At 50.0% G+C, this 24,631-nt stretch overlaps 1 protein-coding gene across 1 annotated transcript in view; it reads right to left on the reverse strand.

Annotated features, from left to right (window-relative positions):
• The window catches only part of LOC133359236 (elastase-1-like), a 63,619-nt gene that overhangs the window by 17,038 nt on the left and 21,950 nt on the right, over positions 1-24,631 (reverse strand). Inside the window, exons 2-5 of the mRNA XM_061577697.1 lie at positions 23,813-23,880; positions 22,314-22,411; positions 13,052-13,177; positions 12,687-12,823 (exon numbers count right to left, since the gene is read on the reverse strand). Coding sequence (XP_061433681.1) covers positions 12,687-12,823; positions 13,052-13,177; positions 22,314-22,411; positions 23,813-23,880 — 429 coding nt within the window. The remainder of the gene's footprint in view (positions 1-12,686; positions 12,824-13,051; positions 13,178-22,313; positions 22,412-23,812; positions 23,881-24,631) is intronic.

The following is a 24,631-nucleotide window of genomic DNA, read 5'->3' on the forward strand; positions in this document are numbered from 1 at the left end:
TAAAACCGGATAGTATTCCAAAGACCCCTCCCAGGCCGATAGACCTCTTGGAACGTGTTAGGTTGCCAGTGGTGGGGGGAAGTATCATGGTTCTTTGTAATTGCTTCAGGATCGTTCCGATATTCTGTTCACTATATCTTAGGAAGTCATAATACCATATTCGGGTTGCTTGGGTGGCTTGGGGTGGTAACTTCCCGAAGTGCTTCTTTACCACCAAGGCAGGTTCCAAGGAGACATAGACTTGTTGGGTTACTATTTTCGTTTCGGTTACTAGGAAGCTGGAGGAGTCTCTCAGCATCACCCCGGATTCTGGTCCTGGCTTGATCAGCTCTTGGCTCCCTTCTAGCTTGACAAGGTACGTTAGCAGGAGCGTGAGCAGGAGGGCTGCCATTCCCTGGAAAACATGTTACATATTATTGTAGTGTGATAAGCCCATTAGTTTAGTCCCCCCCCTTTTCCACCTTTATTCCTCATCTCGCTCCACCAGCACAGGGTACGGTTTGATTTGGTTGATGTGCACCCACTTGTATTGCTGCTCTCTTCCTGTCTTTGTGATTTTTAGCTGATATACGACTGGGGACATTTTGTCAACCACCTCGTGTGGTCCTGTCCAGGAGGGCAGGAATTTCCTGCACTTCTGTTTCCTTTTCTCGTAATTGAGGTACCACACCTGGTCTCCTAGCTGGTATTCTGCGTGGCTGGCTTTTTGGTCATAGTATGCTTTGCTCCCCTGAGCCTCTACTTGCAACTGGTCCCTGACCATAGCGAATGTGCTCTGTAGGTGACTATTGAGTCCCGTCAGGTATTCAGTTGGCGTCATTGCCGTCGGGGTCTCGTCCTCCGCTGGGACATATAACAGGTGTACTGGGAGGGTCATTAGCCTCCCTGTCATGATCTCGAAGGGTGTCCTGCCTGTAGCTCGGTTGGGTGTGGCTCGCATGGCCATCAAGACTAGGGGTAGTTTCGTATCCCAGTCGCGGCCCGTGGTAGACACATATTTCTTTAGGAGGCTCACGATGGTCCTGTTGGCTCTTTCCACCTGTCCTGAGGATTGTGGATGGTATGCGACATGTAATTGTCTTTTTACTCCCAACATCTTCCACACTTCTGTGATGACCTCGGCTGTGAAGTGGCTTCCTTTGTCTGAATCGATCGTTGACGGTAGGCCCCATCTACTGAATATTTGGTTAATCAGTAGTATAGCGGTTGTTTCCGCGGTGTTGTTGGGTGCTGGTAGACACTCTGTCCATTTAGAGAATGCACAGGTCACAGTTAGCATGTACTTGTTCCCTTTGGTTGATCGGTTGACAGGTCCTATCCAGTCGATTTGTAGGTTGGACCAAGGATAATCTGCTCCCCTCCTCTGTAGGGGTGCCCTATGCTGTGAGGTCGTTGGCTGGTACTTACAACACACGAGACAGTTGGACACATGTTTGTGTATGTCTACCCCCATTTTTGGCCAGTAGGCCACCTGTCGCAGCATCTGTCCCGTATTCACCTCGCATCGGTGGCCGCTACACGGTTCATTGTGGGCGTGTTGTAACATTATTTCTCGATATTGAGAGGGGACTACCCATCTAGGTCGACCGTCTTTTTCGTTTGTGTATACCAGTAGCCCTTTTCGCATTGAGAACCTTTTGATTTGGCTATGCATGATCTCGAGCTCTTTGTTGTCATTCAAGTTGTCAGTAGTGATTGGTTTTCCTGCTGGATCTTGGATATGATCGGCGAGTGTCTTTAGTGTTTCGTCCTCTTGTTGCATTCTGATCAGGTCTTCGGAAGGCTGGGCACTGTTCAATTGGGCTCTGGTTCCAGCTTCTGCCGGGTTCTTCCCACTTCTTGTGACCAGTCTTATCACGGCGATGTCTTGGTTCGTCGACTCTTGTTGTCCGTCTCTGTCGGTTTGGTCTTCTAGCTTCCACGGGGTGCCTTCCAGGCTTCCCACTTTTGCTATAGCATCTGCTTGGTCGTTCCCAGTTTTCTCTTGACCAGGTATCTTGGAGTGTCCTTTGACTTTCTTCCAAAATATCTTCATATCCTTGTTCTGAACCATCTTATCTATGGCCTCGAATAGTTCTCGATGGCGAATTGGTTTATTCCTATGGTTCTTCATCTCGTTTTTTTTCCATATGGGTAGGTGGTGCAGGAAGCTGTGCTGTACGTAGTTGGAATCAGTGCACACCACCATGGTCCGTATTTGGTTATCGGATGCCATCTGGACAGCGATGTGTACCCCGACCAACTCTGCATACTGGTTTGACTTTGGTCCCAGCTGAAATCCCTCTTGAATCCCTGCGAGTGGGCCAGTTTCCCAAATGACTCCTGACCCAGCGTGAAGCTTGTTCTCCTTCATCTTGGAGCATCCATCGATGTATACCACTGGTAGGTCGGCACATGTCTCCTTCCTGAAGGGCAGGTACCTGTTGTCCTCCGGAGGTATCTTTTCGTCCTCTGCTTCCATGCTGTCAAAGGTACAATCATGTAAATCGGCAAGACCTTGGGCCATTGGACTTTTCTTGTTCTTTGCGTATTTCACTGTGATTGGTAGGCCTTGGAGTGTCAGTGCCCAGCTGGCTATTCGGCTGCTGGTTACGCGGCCCTCTCGAATCTTCTTACTGTTGAGGTATGCCAAGGATTCATGATTCGTTTCCAGGATGATCCTCTCTCCGTTCAACAAGTTCCGAAAATGTTGTATGGCCCAGATGTTTCCAAATATCGCCTTCTCACACTCGGAGAACTTCATCTCCACTCCCCGGAGGGCTTTGCTGGCATAGGCAATAACTCGTTTCTCTGCTTCCTGTCTCTGGTACAGTACCGAGCTGATACTATGATCTGAGTATGCGGTCTCCAGGTAGTATTCTTTCCCTTTCTCTGGGTATGCTAGGCAGGATGCCTCTGTGATCTGTCGTTTTAATTCTTTTTCTGCGGCTTCCTGTTCCTGTCCCCACTCCCATGGTTCGTCTTTTTGCAGTAGTTTGACTAAGGGTCGAACGATTCCTGCGTAGTCGTCCACGAACTGTCGAAGGTAGTTGCAAATCCCTAAGAAGCTCCGAAGGGTCGTGACTGTGGTGGGCGATTTGAGTGCGAGGAGGGCTTCAAGTCTTTTGGTTTGGGGTAACATTCCCTCAGTGCCGACCTGGAGCCCGAGGTAGTCCACCCTTTTGCGTGCCCACTGTCCTTTTTGTATTGAAATCTTTGCGCCTGCTTCCTTTAACTGCTCGAGGGTATGCTGGAGGCTCTCGAGGTGTTCTTCCCATGAGGAGTCCTTGACTAGTATGTCGTCGACGTAGACGATGGTGCCTCGCTCTTTTGCGTCGCCCATCGCCTTGTGGAGGAATATGTTGAAGTCTGCAGGTGAGTTCGAGTATCCGAACGGGCAGCGATTCCAAGTATACTGTATTCCGTTGAAGGTGAAGGCCAACTTGTATTGATCGGTTTCTTTTACTGGCATGGTCCAGAAGCCATTTGCTAGGTCCATTGTGGTGAGTACCTTTGCACCTTTTATTTGGTTGAGACCGTGGTCGATTTCTGCCATTGGCCATCGAGATAGGGGAACTGTTTTATTGAGTTGTCGGTAGTCGATCGTGAGTCTCCATTTTCCCGTGGGTTTTAGTACTGGCCAAATGGGTGAGTTGTAGGTCGAGTTGCATTCCCGGATTATGTTCTTTTTGAGTAGGTTCTCTAGGGTTTCTTGGATCGATTCATAGGCGGCCAGTGGAATCTTGTATTGCTTCACGTATACCGCTGGTGCTCCCTCCAGTGTGGGAATGGATACCACATGTAGGTCGGTTTTGCCACAATCATAGGAGTCTTTGGAGAACAGGGAGTTGTATTTTTGGAGCAGTTGTCGTAGCTCGTCTCGTTGAGTGTCGCTCTCTAGGGCGTCTGCTGCTTCAATTTGTTGTTCTATTTGTTCTTCTATTGTAAGGACTCCTTTCTCTTGGTTTGGATCTAGGGCCTTCGTGGTTTCGGGCGGCTCGGTTGAAAGTTCCTTTTGCGTTACTATTGGTTGAGTTGCCTTGGCTTCATCCGAGGGTAATACGCTCTTGCCCTTGTATTCTCCTTCATCAGTTTGCAGTTCGTCGGTTTGGCCTCCAGGGGGCGGTGTATACTCCATGAGGGGACGGTCATTTGGTGATACTGACTCTAAGTCGGCTTCCTTTCGGTCTTCTCTCAGTCTGTTAGTCATTAGCTGAGTGATTCGAATTCCTGCTGGGAGCTTGTCTTCGTTCCTGATTGTCGTTGATAGGTCGTCGAGCTCTTGTGTTATCACTTGGATTCCCGTGGAGTCTCTCATAACGTCTTCATCTTCTGAGTCCCTTTGTTGCTCCGGCATTGACTGTGCCCAAATTTGTCGGGATTCAAGGTTCATAATGGGTTTCAGGCGATTCAGTAGTTCGATCCCAATAATCAGTTCTTTACCTGGGTATTGTACGACATATAGTGGATGGTTCATGTTGATTTTGTTGAACGTCAACTTCGTCATAACTTTGCCCAATGGTCGCATGTGGGTCCCTTCACATCCTGAGTAGGTAAGTTTACTTGGCATCACTTGTAGTGTTTCATTCTTCCTCTGGAGGGCAGTCTGGAGTTCGTCAAATAATTCTCTGGATATCATGGATATTTCTGCTCCAGTATCACAAAGGCCTTGGCTGGTCAGGGTGTCTTGCAGTATTACTTCCACGTGGACTCGTCCGACTGGTCCTACGGGAATCAATTCCCCCAGATGGTACCCTTTTCCCTCTGGTACCACTTCGGTGATTGCTTCGAGGCTTCTTGTCTTCTCTACGTTCACTTGGGCTACCTTTGCTCTGGGTGTGCCCTCCTCCTGTGTGGGTATAGTTGGTATTCTTCCCTTCGCTACTTGCATGGAAGTCTTCATACTCCCTAGGAGCTCTTTTTCCATCCTAATGTGGTGAGCATATCGATTCCTGTTAGCTAACGGCGGTCTATGCTCTATTGCTGGTGGAGGCGGCAGTAGGGGACGATATGGTGACTGGTTTGGTGGGCGTCGGCCTCCGCGGGGTAGGTGTGGCCCGTCACTCTCTCTTCCTCCTCCATAATTCCAGCCTCCGCCCTCTTCTGAATTCCATGGTGGTGGCGGCTGTGGGTGCCAAGTTCCTCTGGCCTCGTTCCTCCCCCCACGTGGAACGTTATTCAGCGTGTTGTGGACGGGTGTTGATTCTATTGGGTTAGGCGCCCTCTCCTGGGGGAATTCATGTCCACCCCGTGTGGCGCTAATATTATTCCTTGGAGATTCGCTTCCCTCCAGATCGAGGCATTCTTTATCTCTGGTGACGATGTGGGTTTTGGCTATGCCAGTGGTTTTCCGTCCGTTCACCCAGGCCGTGTGGGCCTTGCTTTCAATCTGGCGTAGGGAGGCAGTCTCGGGGTCCAACATCATTCCTACTATTCTCACTATTTCAGGTCTCAATGATTGGAAGAACATCACTTTTAAGACTGTCTTATCTCCCTGGGCATTGTCCACGTCCCCTGCGTAATATGCTTTCTTAAGGCGTAGGAGATAATCTCGTGGGTCTTCGTCTACACGCTGGGTCATCAACTTTGCCGCGTTCAATCCTTCGGATAGTGTGGAGTATTCCCCAAATCTCTTAACTACTGCTCGGCTCAATTGTTTAAAGTCACTCTTCACCCTATTTGGCAGGGAGGCTACCCATGGTCTGGCGGGTTCATGTAGGCTCCTTGATAATAGACATGCCTTTTCTGCTGATTTACCCAGACCCCGGATCTTAGCCTCCTGTTCTACTGTAGTTATGTGAGTGTGGATATCCCTGTTTTTGTTATGTGGATCGAAATAGGGAATTCTCACGAGTGCTTTGTCCATTAGTTTTAGTGTCTTACTGTTAAAAGTGTGTTGTTCGTCATCAGTGGTGTCGGTTCCTGAGGAGTGCTCCCTTGAGCTACCCTTGTCTCCACTATCACTGTTGTCATGTGTCCCGTGTCTGTGTCGTGATCTCCCTCTGTCCGAGGATTCGTATCTGTCCCGTTGCTTGTGTCTCTTGTTTTCCTTATGTGGGTCTTGTGATTCGTGCTTGTGGGTTGGTGTGCGTGATCTCCTTGAGCGGTGTCTATGTGGTGAGTGTTTTTGTCCTCGACCTTCATGCTGCCTACTACGTGTGTGGTGCCTGCTAGGTGAGGTGTTGAATTTATGTTTGTCTCGTGCTTCATGGTTATCGGGATTCCTGTCTCTGGGATTTTTGGTGCGGGTGGTTTTGCGTGGGTGATTTTTACATGTCATGCGTCCCTCTGGTGAGCTCTCTCTGGTACCCATGTCGTGTTGGTCATTGTCAGAGGAGTCAGTGTTAGATGAGCCGTCACCATCACGGTGGCTCTGCTTAACATAACTTTTGTAGTGCCTTTTGCACCTGTTACGTGGGTCAACTTGGCTCGGTGATTTCTGCTTATCCCATGGCTCATGCTTGTGTGATGTGCGTCTCTCTGGTGAGCTCCTGTTATCCGTGTCGTGTTGGTCATTGTCAGAGAAGTCAGTGTCAGATGAGCCGTCACCATCACGATGGCTCTGCTTAACATCACTTTTGTAGTGCCTTTTGCACCTGTTACGTGGGTCAATTTGGCTCGGTGATTTCTGCTTATCCCATGGCTCATGCTTGTGTGATGTGCGTCTCTCTGGTGAGCTCTTGTTACGTGTGTCGTGTTGGTCGTGTTTGTGCGAGGTGCGTTTCTCTGGTGAGCTGTCTCTGTCATCTGCATCATGTCGGTCATACTTGCGTAGCGTGCGTCTGCCTGGTGTTCTGTTTATGTCATGTTTCCCGTCTTGCACCAGCTCCGCCCTTTCCCGCTCTATCATTACAGTGTATCCTGATGACTTAGGGTTAATTATTTGTCTCTCTCTAACGTTGGGGTGGTCGGCCTCATGTTTTCCCGTTTGTATTATTATTTCCTCTTCTCTCTCCTCGATTTGCGAGGGTGTTACTTTATCAAAATTGCTTTGCATAGTAGCCACACTCATTGTGGGATCTGGCCCTGGGCTACGTCCCCGTGGCTCGGAGTGTGGTAAATTGTTACTCCCGTATGTGTTCTGTGTATCAACGTCTGGGTGTTTTACTGGTGCATTTAGTGCGGATTCTTTCTCTCTCACGAGGGCGTGCAGACGCTCTACCTGCACCATTAAGGACAGTTTCTCTTGTCTCTCCCTTTCAAATTTTTCCTCATTCCATAATCTTTCTCTGTCTGTCTGTGCGAGGAGATACGAGTCTACCCTCGCTATTTCTGCAATTTTTACGTCACGTTTGGCTTTGCCACATTTCATCACATCCTTAAGTAGTTTCCTTCTATGGGCCTTAACATCTTCTGTATGGCTCCCCTCCCATATATCTCTCTGCTCCGTCTGCTGGCTAGCAGTCCGTCCAGTACGTTTTAATACAAATTCCCGATATTGTTTTTCCATAGATTCCATCTCCTCCTCAGAGGTCCACTCTGTATCAGTGTTATGCGTTGGTGTGTCAAACTCAGAATGTTGTGGATCCTGTGCCATCTCTATTATGTAGTGTGGTTAATAGACTTAAGAGTGTATCTTAATTCTAACATCTCATGTGCGTCGTGAGTTACTCTAGAATTCCCTTTCAGAGCACATATAAACAATTGTATCACAGGATGCGTCAGTTTAACTCGAGCAAATAATCTCAGCCCAGCTGTCTTTGTTATACTCTGCTACTCTGGTATTTCCCTTCAGAGCGCGTTTTGTTTGTATACCCCCGTTTACAATCACAAGGCAACGTTAGTTCACAACACTTTGATTAACACATCAGTGATTCGTTCCTGAATTCATGCATAAACTGTCTGCGAGAGATCCCGGACGAGTCCCCATTATGTTGTATATGTTGGTTATGAAAATTTGTTATGTTGTATGCGTGCGTGGGTGAATTATTATGTTGTATGTGTGGGTTATGAATATTCAGTGGAAATAATAATAATTAATGAAATTTGGCCAAATGTGTAATTATCCGGAAATATGTTAATTATGTAATTACGCACATTTTAATTATGCCAATTCGAGAGGTAATCGTATTAATTATGCGAGTGGGTGTAATTATGATAACGCAAGTCGTTATGATAACCAGACCCCGGTTCACCCCCTTATCGCTTTAACATTTACTGAGTATGTATTAGTGTGTTTATTAAGGTCACCAAGTTCAAATCTCAACGCAGAAAGCAGATCTTATGCATAGATTTCAGGAAAGAATCACACAACCACTTCTGTATTGATCAATTTATTACTAATTCAACCTTAACTATGATATAGTATGCGAACTCTCAATCCCGGAACGTCAATACGGCATCAATACAGTATCATCAACGATTGTCTGATTTCACTTTGACAACTGCACATGGATCCCGCATAACGCGATGGTTGTTAGTGAGAGAGAGAGTCGTTAAAACATGCAAATACTATGCTAAGAAAACCTTAACGTTAATGAATGATTATACTCAATATTGTTCACGCAGTACCGCACTCCTTATTGATCATACGCAACCCTTATCACGTTGTTAACACCTTGGGTCACGGGACAGTTGAATATTCTGTAGAGGATGCGAGTACGTGCGGCGATTATGACTGAAGGATACTTGAAAGATTATACGGCGATAAAAAAAAAAACACAATCAAAACAGTTACTATTCTTAAAGGCACCAATCTCAACAGATACATCGGCAGGTTATCTGACAGCAGAACGGCTCGGAGTAAGGGCCTGCGACGGTGCTCCTTTTCCGAAGATCGTTATCTTATACCAAGTTTACTAATTGGGGACCAGATCACCTGATAAGGATCCGGTGGGCCACCACTCCCCACGTGAGCGTGGCTCGGCGGAAGGAGGTGCCAAGAATCAGTTCGTATTGATGGATCTGTTGGGAATTTATGCGATTAAGAGTACAGCCCACTAAATATTAAAGATAAAAATTAAGAATACTCTTATACGACGGAGGCCACCACTCGGTCTCGTTGTGATGCCTTCCCAGCCACGGATGACTTATGGGTTCGAGTGTGTTTGAGTGGTAAGAGTTGTCTTGAATAGTCAGTGTTCGGAGTCGATTCTTTATGTCAAACAGACGCCTGGTGGTCGTGTGGTGAGGGGGCGGTGCGCGTCATACGTATCAGGCGCTCCCCTGTCACCGTGGTGAATTGGCTCGGATGGCTGTTGATACGCTGTCGCAGTTCGGAACCCGGTCGGTAGGTGGCGCCCACAACTCGCTCGTAGCGTGCAGCGCTGGATCGTCGCCAAGTCGCGACGCTCACCACCGGCGGCAGCGGAGATCTCCGGCGGCAGCAGAGATTGACGAGCTGAAGATGAGTCGAGCCGACCCGCTGGTCGCAGCTCGCTCCTGAGTCGACCCTCCCGGTCGAGCTCGCTCCTGGGTCGACCCGCTGGTCGCCCTCGCTCCTGAGTCGACTCTCTGGTCGCACTCCTGAGTGGACCCGCTCTGGTCGCACTCGTTCCTGAGTCGACCCTCCCGGTCGAGCTTCTGAGTGGACCCTCCCGTCGCACTGGTTTCCAATGTTCAGGATCCGTTCCTTTATGCTGAAAAATCCCCCTGGATCCCGCCCACAAGGCGGGGCTTCCGATTTTTGCTGTGTCAGGATCTGTCCGTAGGCAGGTGTGTCCATGTGTGTGTCCGTATGTCCTTGTGTGCATCACTGACGGTATATTCCGTTGTCAACTCCCTCCATAAAACCCACGAGCAAACAACCAGATGTTACAAATTGTCTCGAAGTCGTCTCTCTGTCTGGGTGCAATTTATCTCTTGTCTGGCCTTCTTCATGAACCCAAAACACAGACGTTACAAATCGTCTCATAGGCGTCTTTGTTCGTGTTGCACAACCTGGAGGGAGGGGCAACACTCTCTCCGACCCGGCGCACAAAGAAATGGTTAAAAGTTTTAAGTTAACATTTGTCCCTTACTATTTCACAGTTATGATTCTGTATGTAACCTAAGGTCTGTCGTTTCCCATCGTGGTTCCCGACCCAAGTGTAGGTGTTTCCCCGAGCGTACACACACTCCTATCCCGCGCTGCGGGGATACAAAGACGGCCGGGATCTCCCTTTCTCTCCGACCCTGGGTTTAACATTGTTTTTTTTTTATTATGTATTTATATTCGACCTGGTGGTGATTCATCCCGTTATCCTGGCTTTTCCATAAGTTTTACTTTTGTCTTTTCATGCATATACTTATTACTATTAATTTATTTCCGATATCTTAGGTTAAGGGGTAAGTTTCTTGATCCTAGGAATTCGTATTCCTTGGTGCCTGGATGGTTATATAAGCGGAATATAGTTTACGGTGAATAGCGTTAACATTGATGTTATGTGCGATATTATGTATTGTGATGTCTTTAACTTAACTTGTTTGTCAGGGCTTTACTGACACGAAGTTGCATTCCATAGCCCGCAGTCTTTGCCCCACCCTATCTCTGCTCGCCGTTGTTGTTGCCTGCCGTTAATTCAAGGCCTCATTAATTTCCGTCACCCCTGAGTAGGTGAGGGCGGTTGAACCTTGGAGTCAGTTCTGGTTTTTGTCTGCCTGCTTCTTCTTGTGTCCCCTGACCCCGGGAGTTATTATTCTACTTTATGGCCTGTCGAAGCCCCACTCGCTGTTGCTGGGCTGGTGTTGTTCCCGGCTTTTTGCTTACGTTTGCAGTTCGCCGTGCTCTTGATTTCCTTCCCTCTTCAACCTTATATTGACTATTCGCTCCTGTCTGGGTGCGATTCAATTTTGACTTAGGAAGGTTCTGATTGTCATATGCTTCGGGTCGAATTGTATAGAAAGTATTGAAGTATGGAAATAACATTTCATATTGACTTAATAATGGTGATGGTTCAGTAGGCGTAACTTGTGGCCTGGTTTAATTGGAGTGGGTGTGAATATCGATAACTTTAGCCTACCCTGTTGTTAAATTCCGACTTTAACGTTACTTTAATAGCAATACAGAATAATTGAGCTTTTTGTCTTAACTAGGCGAATGCGAACTTCTGGTGACCCCGCAGCCTTGTTGTTCAGCTGGGTCTGCCTCCTTGAGAGATATACACCACTCTTATTCTCGTCTCACTGTGGTCATCCAACCTTCTGCTCTGGGAGTGTTATTCTTACTTTCAGGTCAAAGGCCCCCTCACGTTCAGACGTGCAGGGTTGTTTACATCAGCTCCCCCCCTGTGCACGTGTTCTAACTAGCTCGGAATCCCTGAACACACAATCAGTGATGATTCCTGGCTTTCTGTGGTTGTGATTTAGACAAAGGCGCCTCTGTTTCTTCCATTGCCTTTGAGTCGACACTGCCCTATTATTTGCCCATGTGCTGAGGTCATAGAATTCGTTTTGACTTCAGTAATATTAACATTCAGTATTGGATCAGCAAATGGGCAATGGTTCATTGATGTAGCTCGCAGCCTGGTCTCCAATTTGAGCGAGCGCGAGGATCGATAATTTAGCCTACTCTGTTGTTGAATTTCGAATTTTGACGTTACTTTAAAACCATGCAGGATGGTTGGGCTTTTTGCCTTAACTATGTCTGGCTGACACTCCCACTGTCTCTGCCGCCTGCAGGGTGACATGTGCCCGTTCATCAGGCCTTATCTTTCCTTGAAGCAAGGTTGCAAATTCTGCCATCCTAGCCCTCCTCCAGTTCATTACTTAACAACACCTGGTGTTTTGCAGTTTGCTGCGCTTTTGGTGTGTTTCATTCATTAAAAAAACAAGTAAAAAGATAATATATAAAAATCATCAAATATTATTAATCTCAATTTTGGAAGAAGGGTTAGTATACAACATTGTGGCCTGTAATCCAGCGCTGTGGAGGCAGCGATGGTTGGTGGATGTCAAGGAGGTGCCGTACCCTAGCCTGGCAGACGGCGGTACAGCAAATGTGGACTCCACCTGTTCCACCTTAATGAGTATTGCCCTTCTCTCAGCGGTGGGTTTTCTCTGGGTGCTCTGGTTTCCTCCCACATGAATAAACATTCATTAATTGGCTGATAACACCGTAATATTTGGAGGTCCACAGAGCTTTGGAGGAGGGGAGACTTTAGCTCTTGCCTTCCCACTTGTCTGTGGTTGCTCCTTTGCACCTCTGAGTCATTCTGTCTCTCTCTACGGTGTGCTGCGTTATGAGTTGAAAACGAAAGAAAACTAGTTATAATTAAAACTAAACTTTATTTTAATTTTTCCAGGTAACGCCCACTGAGCTTTACAGCTTTTTTTTAAGCGACCTGGCCACAAATGATAGCCCAACGAAGTGGCTTATCATGTGGACATGTATAGCAGCCAAATACTCGAAACGTATGTTTCTAAATGTGGAGGGAAAAACCGGAGGACGCGGAGAAAAATCCACATGACCACGGGGAGAACATGCCAACTCTAAATATAAAGGCGTCAGGTTGAGATCGAACCCACGACCTCCTATATACCAGGTGAGATAGTTATCATGTCGCTACCGTGGCGCCTCTAATCAAACATTATTTGTCAAGTTTTCACTAATTTGGCCTGTGATCGCATTTTCCTATCATTTGCAGCCTTGAAGCATTTTACTACTGTATATGTAACCAAGCAGGTACCCAAATATTTACTGTCTCTTCATGTGATTGTCACTTAATATCAAAACAACCCAAATGAATATGCATTGCATTGGTCGTGTGGTCGGTGTCATGTGCACTCACTCGCGAGGAGACCCCAGCCTGTAGCCATGCAGGTGACGTTATCCCACAGCTCCTGCTCCGCGCGTGGCAGCACCGCGAGTTTAATTTGCTCGCTAAGAGGTGCGGGGGAAGATAGCTTCATCAGAGCGATGTCAAACCTGCAGGGTAGATGGGGTGGAGTAGAGAGAACTCGGTATAAAACGAGACTACGGTGCAGATGTCACATGTCTGACCCTCACCAATTAACCACCCCAATCAATTTAGTTTTTTATTGTCTGTAAATTGCGGCCGCAGTCTGCTCGTCTCGTTACAAGATCGTGTGGAGTGGTGGCACAATCGCTGTGCTTAAAGTTGGACGGTGTTAAATGTGCAATGTGGTACTCCACCCTCTGGTTGGATCATTATTCCAGGAAGGATGCACGACACTCAGAGCGATTGTCGACTTGAATTGCTCAGCCTCGTTGAGATGTAAGTTGTGCTTGCCCAGTACCATACGATAGACACGATCTGCCCTGTGTGTGCGGGGATGGGACCAGACACGAGAGATGCATTGCAAAAAACATTCCCAGTGGTTTATAAATATTCAGTGCTGGATTATAGCTCTGGATTTTGGAAGTTACAAATGTAGTGGTGGTATTGACGTGCGCCGGCAGTGATGGATCACGGGGCGCGGGGTTGGGCACGCGATGTGGGCGTGGCATGGACGCGCGCGCCGGTGGTGAGGCGCGCTCACACAAGCTGGGAAAAGAGGATCGTAGCGAGTGCGCAGTGATTGGTCAGATAAGTGGGTACTCTCAGCGACGTCCGCAGGAGGGGTATAAAGGGGGACGCGCGAGAGCACTCGTGGTCAGTGTTAACCAGTTGAAGACCGAAGACGGGGTGGAGGAGGTAGGGGCCCGAGACCCCTAGTCCCGCCGTCCTTGTGGGGACCGGGGCCCTGTGTGGCTCGGAGCCGAGACTGGGGGGACCGTAGTCCGACGCCCGTGTGGGTCGGGACGGTGGTACCCAGAGCCGAGACGGGCACCCCGGCTGGGTGTGTCCCGGAAGGCTACGGGGCGTAAGAGCCCGTGTCAGTACAGCTGAGTGGGTGTTGGTCACCCGTGTAGCTGAGTGGGTGTTAGTCACCCGTGTAGCTGAGTGGGTGTTGGTCACCCGTGTAGCTGAGTGGGTGTTAGTCACCCGTGTAGCTGAGTGGGTGTTGGTCACCCGTGTAGCTGAGTGGGTGTTGGTCACCCGTGTAGCTAAGTGGGTGTTGGTCACCCGTGTAACGAAGTTGTAGCTGAGTGGGTGTCCGTCACCCGTGTAACGAAGTAGGGTGTTAGTCATCCGTGTAACTACAAGTTGGTGAAAATAAAGAGTGTGCTACCCGTGAAGTCGTCTCCTGCCGAGTTACTACTTTACAACTGGCGTCAGAAGTAAACCTGTCTTCAAGGAGAATGGACACAAGGAAGACTTCTCGTTCCCACGTGCAAGACCGGGGAGACGACGACGTACCGGTGACACCACCCTCGGGAGGAGAGGACGAGGAGTTGCCGCCGATGCAGCACTTCGCGGAAATGGCCGATGCTCCGCCCGCCTCCGACACCAGCCTGCAGGACGCACACTCCCGCCTGGCGGAGTTGCTGCTCGCCGCCGCTGCGATCTTGGCGGAGATCTCCGTTCCAGCGGCCGGTGGAACGCCTGCGGGGTTGGAAGAGGCGGCGCGGCTGGAGGGTTCCCGCCATAAGGCGTTTCGCGCCAAAAGTTTGGGAGTTGGCGCCATTTTTGAGGGTCCGCCTCCGGTTGGCGGGAAACGCGGACACCACGTGGCCAGAGGTCTCCACACAGCGCAGCCCGCGTCATCGGCGAGCGCCGGAGCTCTCCATTTTGCGCCTGCAGAGGGAGCCGACATTTTCTACAACCACAGCGGCGCGCGGGAAAATCGTTCCAACGACGACGACGATGATCGAGTTCTCCAGCAACGATTGCCCGCGCTGTCGGTGTTCAAGGCGGACGGGGGCGACTGGGGAGCCTTCCAGCGACGGTTCATCGCGCATCAAGAAATGTCGGGGTGGTCCGACACCACTGCCCTGCGCGCGCTGCCAGCGATGCTCGACGACGACGCGCTTGCGGCCTTCACGTCTGCCCCGAGGTCGTCCCGCTCAACGCTCCAGGCCGCGCTGCACCTGTTGGCCAAGGTGTTCGGGCCGCCCTCGACCTGTCGCCACCAGTTCTACGATCGGCGGAAGGTGGTTGGAGAAACAACGCTCGCCTATCGCACGGCGCTGCTCGCCCTGGCGGATTCAGCTTTTCCCCGCATGGACAAGGAGGGGAAGGACGCCATGGTGACGGAGCAGCTGCTGGCGCTGGCTCACGGATTGGGAGTTCCCATTAATACGGCGGACGAGATGGACATCTGCTCCCTGGGGATTGCCACGAGTATCCACGCTTACGAGGTCCTACAGCGGAAGCCGACGGTCGTCTGCGCATCGGTGGAGAACGGGGCACCGGCCGCCACGATCATCGGACCTCAGCCTGCTGTGCCTCGGGAGGAGGCCTTCGCTGGTTCGAGACCGGGGGAGTGGAGAACGGGAGGTCGTTCGCCCACACGCTCCTCCCGCAAGCTGGAGCAACCGAAACCTACGACGTCCCTCGTCGTCTGCTACAACTGCGGCCTTCGGGGCCACGTCGCGTCCGGGTGCCGGGCCCCGCGTCAACGCACCGCGGGACCACGTCCGGACGACGACCAGGGACTCAAGACATCCAAACTGAACCCGGCAAGTCGCGGCACCTCACACGTTCGGTCCACACGCACGGCACGTTCGGGTCGCGGTGGGGGGACCGTGTATGGGCGCCGGGGGTTCGGTTCGGCGAGAGGGGTCCGCGTACGGCCCAAAGGCAGTCGAATGGTCCGAATTGGCCCACAGGATTGTGGCTGCGTCGGCCGGGTCGTCCGTGGTAACGGGGTACATTGACGGGGTTGAGGTCCGGGTGCTCGTGGACACGGGTGCGTCGGCCACTATTATTTCGGACCTTATCTATAATATTCTTCCCGTACAATGTCGGCCACTTCTGCCGGTGGACGTACCATTTTACGCGGCAAACGGGGGATCTTTGGGAATCATCGGCCAGATTCGGGCGAATATTTGTATTGGCGACATTAAATTGGCGGGTCCTATTTTTGTATCATCATCGTTGGCCGTTCCTTGTTTACTAGGCACGGACTTTCTGTCTAAAATGCCCATCAAAATTCTTATAGACCAGGCCTGCATTGAGCTTCCGTCGGGTCGGCGGGTTGAGTTTTTGAAGAGTCCAAATAAGATACGCACGGCTTGTGCGACGGTGCAGGCGCTGGCAACCCGGACTGTAAAGGTGCCCCCGGGATCGCAAATGTTGGTACCCCTTCGGTTGAGAAAACCCCTTGGGGCGGATGTGGGGGCACAGGGAGTTCTATTGGGGCCGTCTAACAGGGCTAAAGGGGACCTCGACTTAGCGGTGGCCCAGACCATGGTGAGGGGGGACAGTGAGCCGTTCGTTGTGGTCCTGAATACGGGGTCGCGGCCGGCCGTGATTACGCAGGGAACGGTGCTGGCTCACGCCGCGCCGCTACCCGTCGAGGAACAGCTCGTTGCTCACGCCGATTCAAATGTCGATACGCATCCCCAAGGTGAGGAAGGGACGGAGTGGTTGGACTCGTTGTGTGCCGGGTCCAGTACCTTGTCCAGTGTGCCGTTGGGTGCATTGAGGGGCTTGCTGCTCGAGTTCGCTGACGTGTTTAGCAGGCACAAGTACGACATTGGCTGCACAGACCTGTTGCGCCACCACATAGAGACTGGGGACGCGGCCCCTATTCGACAGAATCCCTTCCGGCTCAGTCCAGCCGAGAAGGAGCATGTGCAGTCGGCAGTAAATGACATGTTGGCGGCCGACATCATTGCGCCCTCTTCCAGTCCGTGGGGTGCTCCTATCGTCTTGGTTAAAAAACAGGATGGATCCCTGCGGTTCTGTGTCGATTTCCGCCGCCTAAACAAAATATCAATGGCCGATGCGTATCCGCTCCCCAGGATGGATGAGTCGCTGGATGCCTTGGCAGGAGCACAGTTTTTTTCGACGCTCGATTTGCTTTCGGGATTTTGGCAATTGCCCCTCGATGACGAATCAAAACCTAAAACCGCTTTCCGGACACCGGGAGGCCTATTTGAGTTCAACCGATTGCCCATGGGTTTACATTCCGCTCCTGCCACGTTCCAGATGCTCATGGAATTGGTTTTGTCAGGCCTTCAATGGGACACCTGTTTGATTTACCTCGATGATATCATCGTTTTCAGCCGAAGCTTTGAGGAGCACCTCCAGCGACTGAGGGCAGTGTTTCTCAGGATGCGTTCCGCGAAGCTTAAATTTAAACCGGCTAAATGTTTTCTGCTTCGGGAATCGGTCAGGTATTTGGGCCATATCGTTAGCCGTTCGGGGATCTCGACGGACCCTGCTAAGACGCAATGCGTCGGCTCATGGCCAACACCGACCTCTGTTACTGAAGTCCGCAGCTTCATAGGATTTGCCTCCTATTACCGTCGTTTTGTCAAACAGTTTGCCACCATAGCCAGGCCCCTGCACGCCTTGACGGCTAAAGGGGTGCGGTTTCACTGGGGGCCGGAGGAGGAGGCCGCGTTCTGCTCCCTTCGTGACGCCTTGGTGCAGGCTCCCCCCTTGTGTTACCCCGATTTCACGCAACCGTTTGTGCTCGACACGGATGCCAGTAACACGGGTATCGGGGGAGTGCTCTCACAGGTGGTCGGGGGGGTCGAACGGGTGGTCGCCTACGGTAGCAGGGTTCTGTCCCCCGCGGAACAACGCTACTGCGTGACACGGCGTGAATTGCTGGCGATTGTGTTTTTTATACAGCAATTCAGGCCGTATCTGTATGGCCGTCACTTTACGGTTCGCACGGACCATGCGGCTCTCCAATACGCTATGCGGGTGGCGCAGCCATCCGGCCAATTGTCCCGATGGTTGGAGGTCCTTCAGGACTACCAATTCACGACGATTTACTGCAAGGGGTTGCGCCACTCGAATGCGGATGCATTGTCACGGTTGCCGACGCGTACGGAATGCGCATGTCAGTTAGGATCGGCGCGGTGTAAACCTTCTGTCGATGTCCCCGCGGAAGTGGTGCTAGCCGCCACGGATACTACGGGGGTCGACGCCCCCACGGGGAGGGACTCGCTGTTAGCATTGCCTCTCATCGAGTGGGGCCGTCTGCAAATGGCCGACAGCTCCCTACTCGCGCTACGTCGGAAGGTTAACGTTCCCGAAGGCGGGGAAACGCGGGTCGGTTCCTGGGTGTGCAGACAGGGCCTCTTGATGAAGTGGGACTCCATGTCCCGGCGTCACATGCTTGTGGTGCCGGTTGCTGTACGGGGTAAGGTCGTCCTGGCTGCCCATGAACGACTCATGCATCTGGGGTTTCACAAAACGCTCGCCCTCATTCAGCGAGACTACTATTGGCCTGGGATGGGCAATGACGTGGCGAACATTCTTAAGGTGTGTGTAGGGTGCGCTAAAAGAAAACCGCCACCAATAGCGGCTAATCCACCGCTTCAATCCATTCAAGTTTCGCGCACGAACGAATTGGTCGCGCTAGACATCTTGGGGCCCTTTCCCACTACACCCCGGGGAAATAAATTCCTGCTGGTTGGCGTAGAGTACTTCACCCGCTGGCCCATGGCGTGGCCACTCGCCAACCAGTCGGCTGCGGCAGTGGCGGACGCCTTTGTCCAAGGTTACGTTTTGGACAAAGGCGCCCCCGAACGCTTGCTGACGGATCAAGGGAAGAACTTTTCGAGTGTTTTGTTGCGCGAGGTGTGCGACCTGTTGGGTACAAAGAAAGTACGTACCTCCCCGTACCACCCGCAGACTGACGGTATGGTTGAACGTCTGAACAGGACGATTACGTCTATGCTGTGCCAACAGGTATGCGACGACCAGGTGGATTGGGACTTACAGGTACCGGGGGTACTAGCGGCCTATCGGATGGCACCCCATGCGGCGACGGGGTTTTCTCCATTTTTTCTGATGTATGGGCGGGAGGCTGATCCGGCCATGGACGTCCAACTGGGGATTTCACAGCCACGTGCAAAATCTAAATTGGCAGACCACATTAAGTTTAACATTGCCAAATTGGCTGAGGCGCGAGAGGCTGCGAGATTGAATTCACGCTCTCGGCAGATCGCGAACGAGCGATTGCATGAACGGAAGGTGCATACGCACAATTGGGAACCGGGCGATAAGGCCTGGCTGCATTGTCCACACGCACCGTTGGCTACGTCCCCCAAACTGTTGAGACCATGGAGGGGACCGGTGGAAATTGTGCGGGTTGCACGACCCCAGAGTATACAGATTAAATGGGGAAAACGCCGTTGGTACGTGCACCCCTCCCGACTGAAACCCTACGCGGCGCCGCGTGACCCCGGGTTGTGCCGTGACGACCGAGCGTGTGATGTGACCGTCGACTCGGGGAGGGATGTGTCGCAGGCTGATCCTCACGTGTCTCCACCTGACCCACCCCCAGGTGTCTCGGACCTGACGGCTGTTGACCGTCGGGAACCGGAACCCCGGGGCTCGCGCGGAGCCCTGGCCCATGCCTTCCTGAACTGCCGGCGCCGCCGGATGGCCAACTGCGTCCTGTGCCGTACGACGGTCCGGCAAGGCGGACTCGGGCAAGGACGCAACACTTTTCATAAAAAAAAAAAAAGAAATTTTTTTTTTCTTTTTTTGTATTAAAGCCCGACTTCGTTGCCGGCTTCCCCCTCTGCCGGGGTAATGTCCCGTTCAAGGGACGCTCGGACATTGGGACGCTGCATGAGTCGGAGAGAAAAGAAGAGAAAATGATTAAAGAAATTTTTTTTTATTGTTACTCTTTCCGCATACACAGTATCGTTGCCACTCGCCGGATTGTGCATGTTGTTCTTGTTGCGGGTGTGGCGGTTGCGGGGTTTTGCGGATTGCAGTGTTCATGTTGTGTTGTTAGGGTTTGTGTTATGTTACGGGGCACACATGGGAGTGAAGGGGTGTTGTATGTTTTGTTAGCAGCCGGGTCGGCTGCGAGCTATGTGGTAGGGGGTGATGTAGTGGTGGTATTGACGTGCGCCGGCAGTGATGGATCACGGGGCGCGGGGTTGGGCACGCGATGTGGGCGTGGCATGGACGCGCGCGCCGGTGGTGAGGCGCGCTCACACAAGCTGGGAAAAGAGGATCGTAGCGAGTGCGCAGTGATTGGTCAGATAAGTGGGTACTCTCAGCGACGTCCGCAGGAGGGGTATAAAGGGGGACGCGCGAGAGCACTCGTGGTCAGTGTTAACCAGTTGAAGACCGAAGACGGGGTGGAGGAGGTAGGGGCCCGAGACCCCTAGTCCCGCCGTCCTTGTGGGGACCGGGGCCCTGTGTGGCTCGGAGCCGAGACTGGGGGGACCGTAGTCCGACGCCCGTGTGGGTCGGGACGGTGGTACCCAGAGCCGAGACGGGCACCCCGGCTGGGTGTGTCCCGGAAGGCTACGGGGCGTAAGAGCCCGTGTCAGTACAGCTGAGTGGGTGTTGGTCACCCGTGTAGCTGAGTGGGTGTTAGTCACCCGTGTAGCTGAGTGGGTGTTGGTCACCCGTGTAGCTGAGTGGGTGTTAGTCACCCGTGTAGCTGAGTGGGTGTTGGTCACCCGTGTAGCTGAGTGGGTGTTGGTCACCCGTGTAGCTAAGTGGGTGTTGGTCACCCGTGTAACGAAGTTGTAGCTGAGTGGGTGTCCGTCACCCGTGTAGCTAAGTGGGTGTTGGTCACCCGTGTAACGAAGTAGGGTGTTAGTCATCCGTGTAACTACAAGTTGGTGAAAATAAAGAGTGTGCTACCCGTGAAGTCGTCTCCTGCCGAGTTACTACTTTACACAAACGTAACCGATTTTGCAACCACATCCCACCCTCCATGCCCCCGTTCAGTGCTCTGCATTTACCACCAAGATGAAATACGGTTAAACAATACCCATGAAGTTAGACAATATGAGAAAGCCTTCATCGAGAAGTAGCTTAACAAAGGGATTTAAATGGTTTTTATTATCACCATAGGATATTGGAGTCGAATCATGAGTGAACTACAAACATATATAAAGAGAAACTCCTATAATCCACGGTGATATGTGGGGGATCTCCCAGTAGATTTTGTAACCGGCGGTACACCGCAAATAAAAGCCAAACTTCCGCAGAAAAAATTCTGATTTTGGGATCTCTGGCCCTGTGAATTATATAGGAGTTGTGGACCACATGGGCGCTGAGAATTATAGAACTTGTGGATTGTTGGAGCATAGAATTTTCAACTTCTACAGTATTACAAAAATAAATTATCTGCAGACCTAGGCCAGATTTGAAACCAAATGTAGGCTGTGATTTGTAGTTCACAGTCATGAATTCGCTGCACTTAAGAAACCCATGCTTATTCAGTGGCAAACCAAGATTATAAATAGGGATCTTGATCAGCAGCAAGGCCGTAATTATAATATTTATTGGGTGGGACACATCCCCCCCAATATTCAAATATGCTCAAAATGTCCCCCACAATATATTGCTATAAAATAGATTTCTGTTTATATGATTGTGGTTATGGTTGTACTTTATTAATCCCTAATCTCTGCCATTCCATACAATGAAACAAGAAAATGTAAAAAAAGAAAAAAACAGAGCAATGTAATACAATACACTATTAGACATTATTGTAAAACATTAAAAAAGTGCATCCTATGTGTAAGTTAATTTTTTAATATTTTAGGCAGAAAATGGCAGGAAATGAGAAAAAAAGGGGAAAACCCCTATTATTATATTTTTTGCTCTCCTTGCCACTCATTGCACTAATAAGGATGCACGTCTCTAAGCTCCTTTGCACACTATTCATCGTTTGTTTCATTTATCTGTCGATATCCACGTATCTGATCCATTTGTCAATGCAGACAATATACACGAGGAGGGACAATACGGAACACTGGACTAAACTCGCAATGGCCAGCAGAAAAATAAACGACCACATCTAAGAGGACATCCACCATGCATGAGTTAGAGGGACCTTTGCATCTCATGACCATGATATGATGACTACAGCTTGGGGAGGTCTTCATCTAGTGGATTGTGGCCAATGATGATGATTGTAACACCATTGAAAATGTAGCACTTTCGAACTGTTTGAGCTCGTGCCCAGATCGTTGGCTGCACATTTGATTTAAAGATAGTATGCCAACATACTCTAGTGTCCGCATTGCACACAACGATGGACGTGAGGCTTCTTCCAGGTGGGTTCCGTTTTATTCTCGAACTCCAACTCGAAACCTGTACACAAGAAATGCTGACGCGCGATGTCCCCCAGTCCACGCCGTATGGAGGCGTGCATCCATACCCCATGGCTCTCCGCTGGTACTGGCTGTTTCCAGCCGTATCAGACGCTGAAAAACTGTAGAATACGCATGCGTGCAGGGTGGGCGCAGCTTCAGTGTTACACAGCTCGTATAAATACTGTACCTTACTTAGTACCCCCCCTCCGCGATCCATTAATATTACCTTGATGTGGGACTTTTAATGGGGAGGGGCTGTGGAGCTTCTCTCAGACCCTTACCTGACACCCTGTGCCACACAAACACAACTCACTGGATGCAGTGTGCGGCGGTCATCACCCACTGCTGTCGCACGAGCGAGCCACCACACACGTGGTACCAGCCAGTCCCCGTCTGCGCCTGTAGCGACGCCTGCATCGGAAAAAAAAACAACGTCGGGTTTATCGAGTTGAGGCACACAGAAGGACATCAAGCATTATATCCACAGCCGCTCGTGAACCGTGCTAAATCTTCTTGGTTCTTTCGGTAAAGTCACGTAGAAGGGAAGTAATAAAATAATAAAAATAAAACATAATAAAATTTTATTATGTTTATTATGTTTTATTTTTATTATTACTTCCCTTCTACGTGACTTTACCGAAAGAACCAAGAAGATGAATCCCTGCAGTCACGAAAGCTTTAAATCAAAATTTAACCGTGCTGGAACTGGAATGGTACGGGGCTGGCCCGGAGAGTGCGTGTGCTCGCGGCAGTTGGCTCTAGTGGACACGTTCACTGATGGTCCACCCCAGTGAGGCAATGGTGAACTGTGTGCACTGTATAATCATGGGATAATTTGCACACGGTGGGAATTGACCTTTGTCCTATAACATTGAACTCTGTGTACTGAGACCACGCAAATGACGTCATCCCCACTACTCCACAATGGCATGGAGAGTATGCTGATGCCCACCCATTCTGAGAAGGGAGTGATCCTTCTGTTATCCTTGAAAGTATCCATGAAGAGGTGGGGATTAACTGCCATCTGTTTTTTTTATTATTATTATCGGGTCTGCTACCGTCCCTCATCTGAGTGATGGTGTTGTTGAGAGGGATGGGAGGGGATTGTGCTGATGCCAAGAGGTCTTATGCCCAATCAGATGAGTGGCGTTGGCATTGCATTGGTGATGTAATATTGTTGTGAAGCTGCCTGATGTGTAATTCCTTGTGGGTTTTTTTGCAGCCAGTATGCAAATATTATGCTATGTACAGGTTTCTCTCGCTTTATGCGGTAGATGCATTCCAAATAAGGGCTCACAAAGTGAAATTGCGTAGCATAGACTGCAGTCACCCAATCCACAATGCACAGCACGAGACAGCTGCATGCAAAGTGGCGCATACAGTAGTACGCACAATATCCCACTTCCGACTGCATAGCGGCATGAGTGAATTCAAACCGCATATCGCGAATTTTGGGTAGAAACAGGTTAGCCACATCTAAATGAAATCGTACAAACCAAATCTCCATAAAGCGTGGAAAATCTGTAATTGAACCCCGTTACAGAAACACCTAATGCTGGTTTGAAACATTCAGGCTGACCTGCTTACAATAATAGTGGGTTATATCAGGGTTGAATTATGTTGGGAGCTTATATATGACAAAAAATGCCTTAGAAAAAATCCCTTTGACGTGTGAGGGAAACTTTAGATGGGTCATGTAGCTCACGTGCCCAGCCAACACATGCTCAATCAGATTTTGCTGGCACGAACGCCAAGGAGGATGTCACCATCACTTCGTGGGGAAAGGCAGCTGTTGCTGTGTGAGGTATATACCTGCCAGGGCCATGTGTGTGGGGCTGCTTCCACCCCGTTGACAATGCGGTTCTGAGCTGAGACATGCCCTGTTGAAGAGACACAATACGCTACAACATTCAGGTTCAAAGAGCACACCCAAAGACAACAATAACCCCGGTTTAGCTATAATAATAACAATACTTAAATTTTATATAGCGCCATTAATGCCAAAAGCATCCCACAACGCTTTACATTAATTATATAAGGACCAAATCCCATATACGTGGTTGGCTACGTACGGTGCGAAAGAAGCCCAACACATACATACAACGCAAATGAAAACCCTACTACCAAGCAAAATAAAAAATGAAAAACTAATAAGAAATAGCACAAAAACAACAACAAATAAGTTATCAAAAGAAAAAAATTAGTCAATTAGATATACACATCCCAGACCACAATCCCAACTTACCAACCAAGCCAGATGGGGCGGCGGTGAAGTTTCAAAACGTTACGACAACTTAATATCAATTGGTCCAATGTCCAAAAGTGATTACCTATTTTTCAGCATATACCTGGTTGAATAAAAAGCCTTTAGTTCACATTTGAATAATATGTTGGACTTATTAGATGTGTAGTGGGAGGGCATTCTAGACTGCAGGGGCTGCGCATGAGAAAGCTCATTCACTAATGGTTTTAAGTTTTATTTTTGGGGTGGAGAGCAGACCTAGACAAGATGAACAGAGAACCTGGGGAGGGGAGTCAACTGAAATCAGAGGAATAATATAGGCAGGGGCTAGCACGGGAATAATTTTTTAAACAGTGAGTGCAATCTTGAAAGTGATTCTGGACTGATGA

The sequence above is a fragment of the Lethenteron reissneri genome, chromosome 64, assembly GCF_015708825.2.
Source record: "Lethenteron reissneri isolate LAM-NWPU_2019-01 chromosome 64, ASM1570882v1, whole genome shotgun sequence".
In the NCBI taxonomy this organism is placed as follows: Eukaryota; Metazoa; Chordata; class Hyperoartia; order Petromyzontiformes; family Petromyzontidae; genus Lethenteron; species Lethenteron reissneri.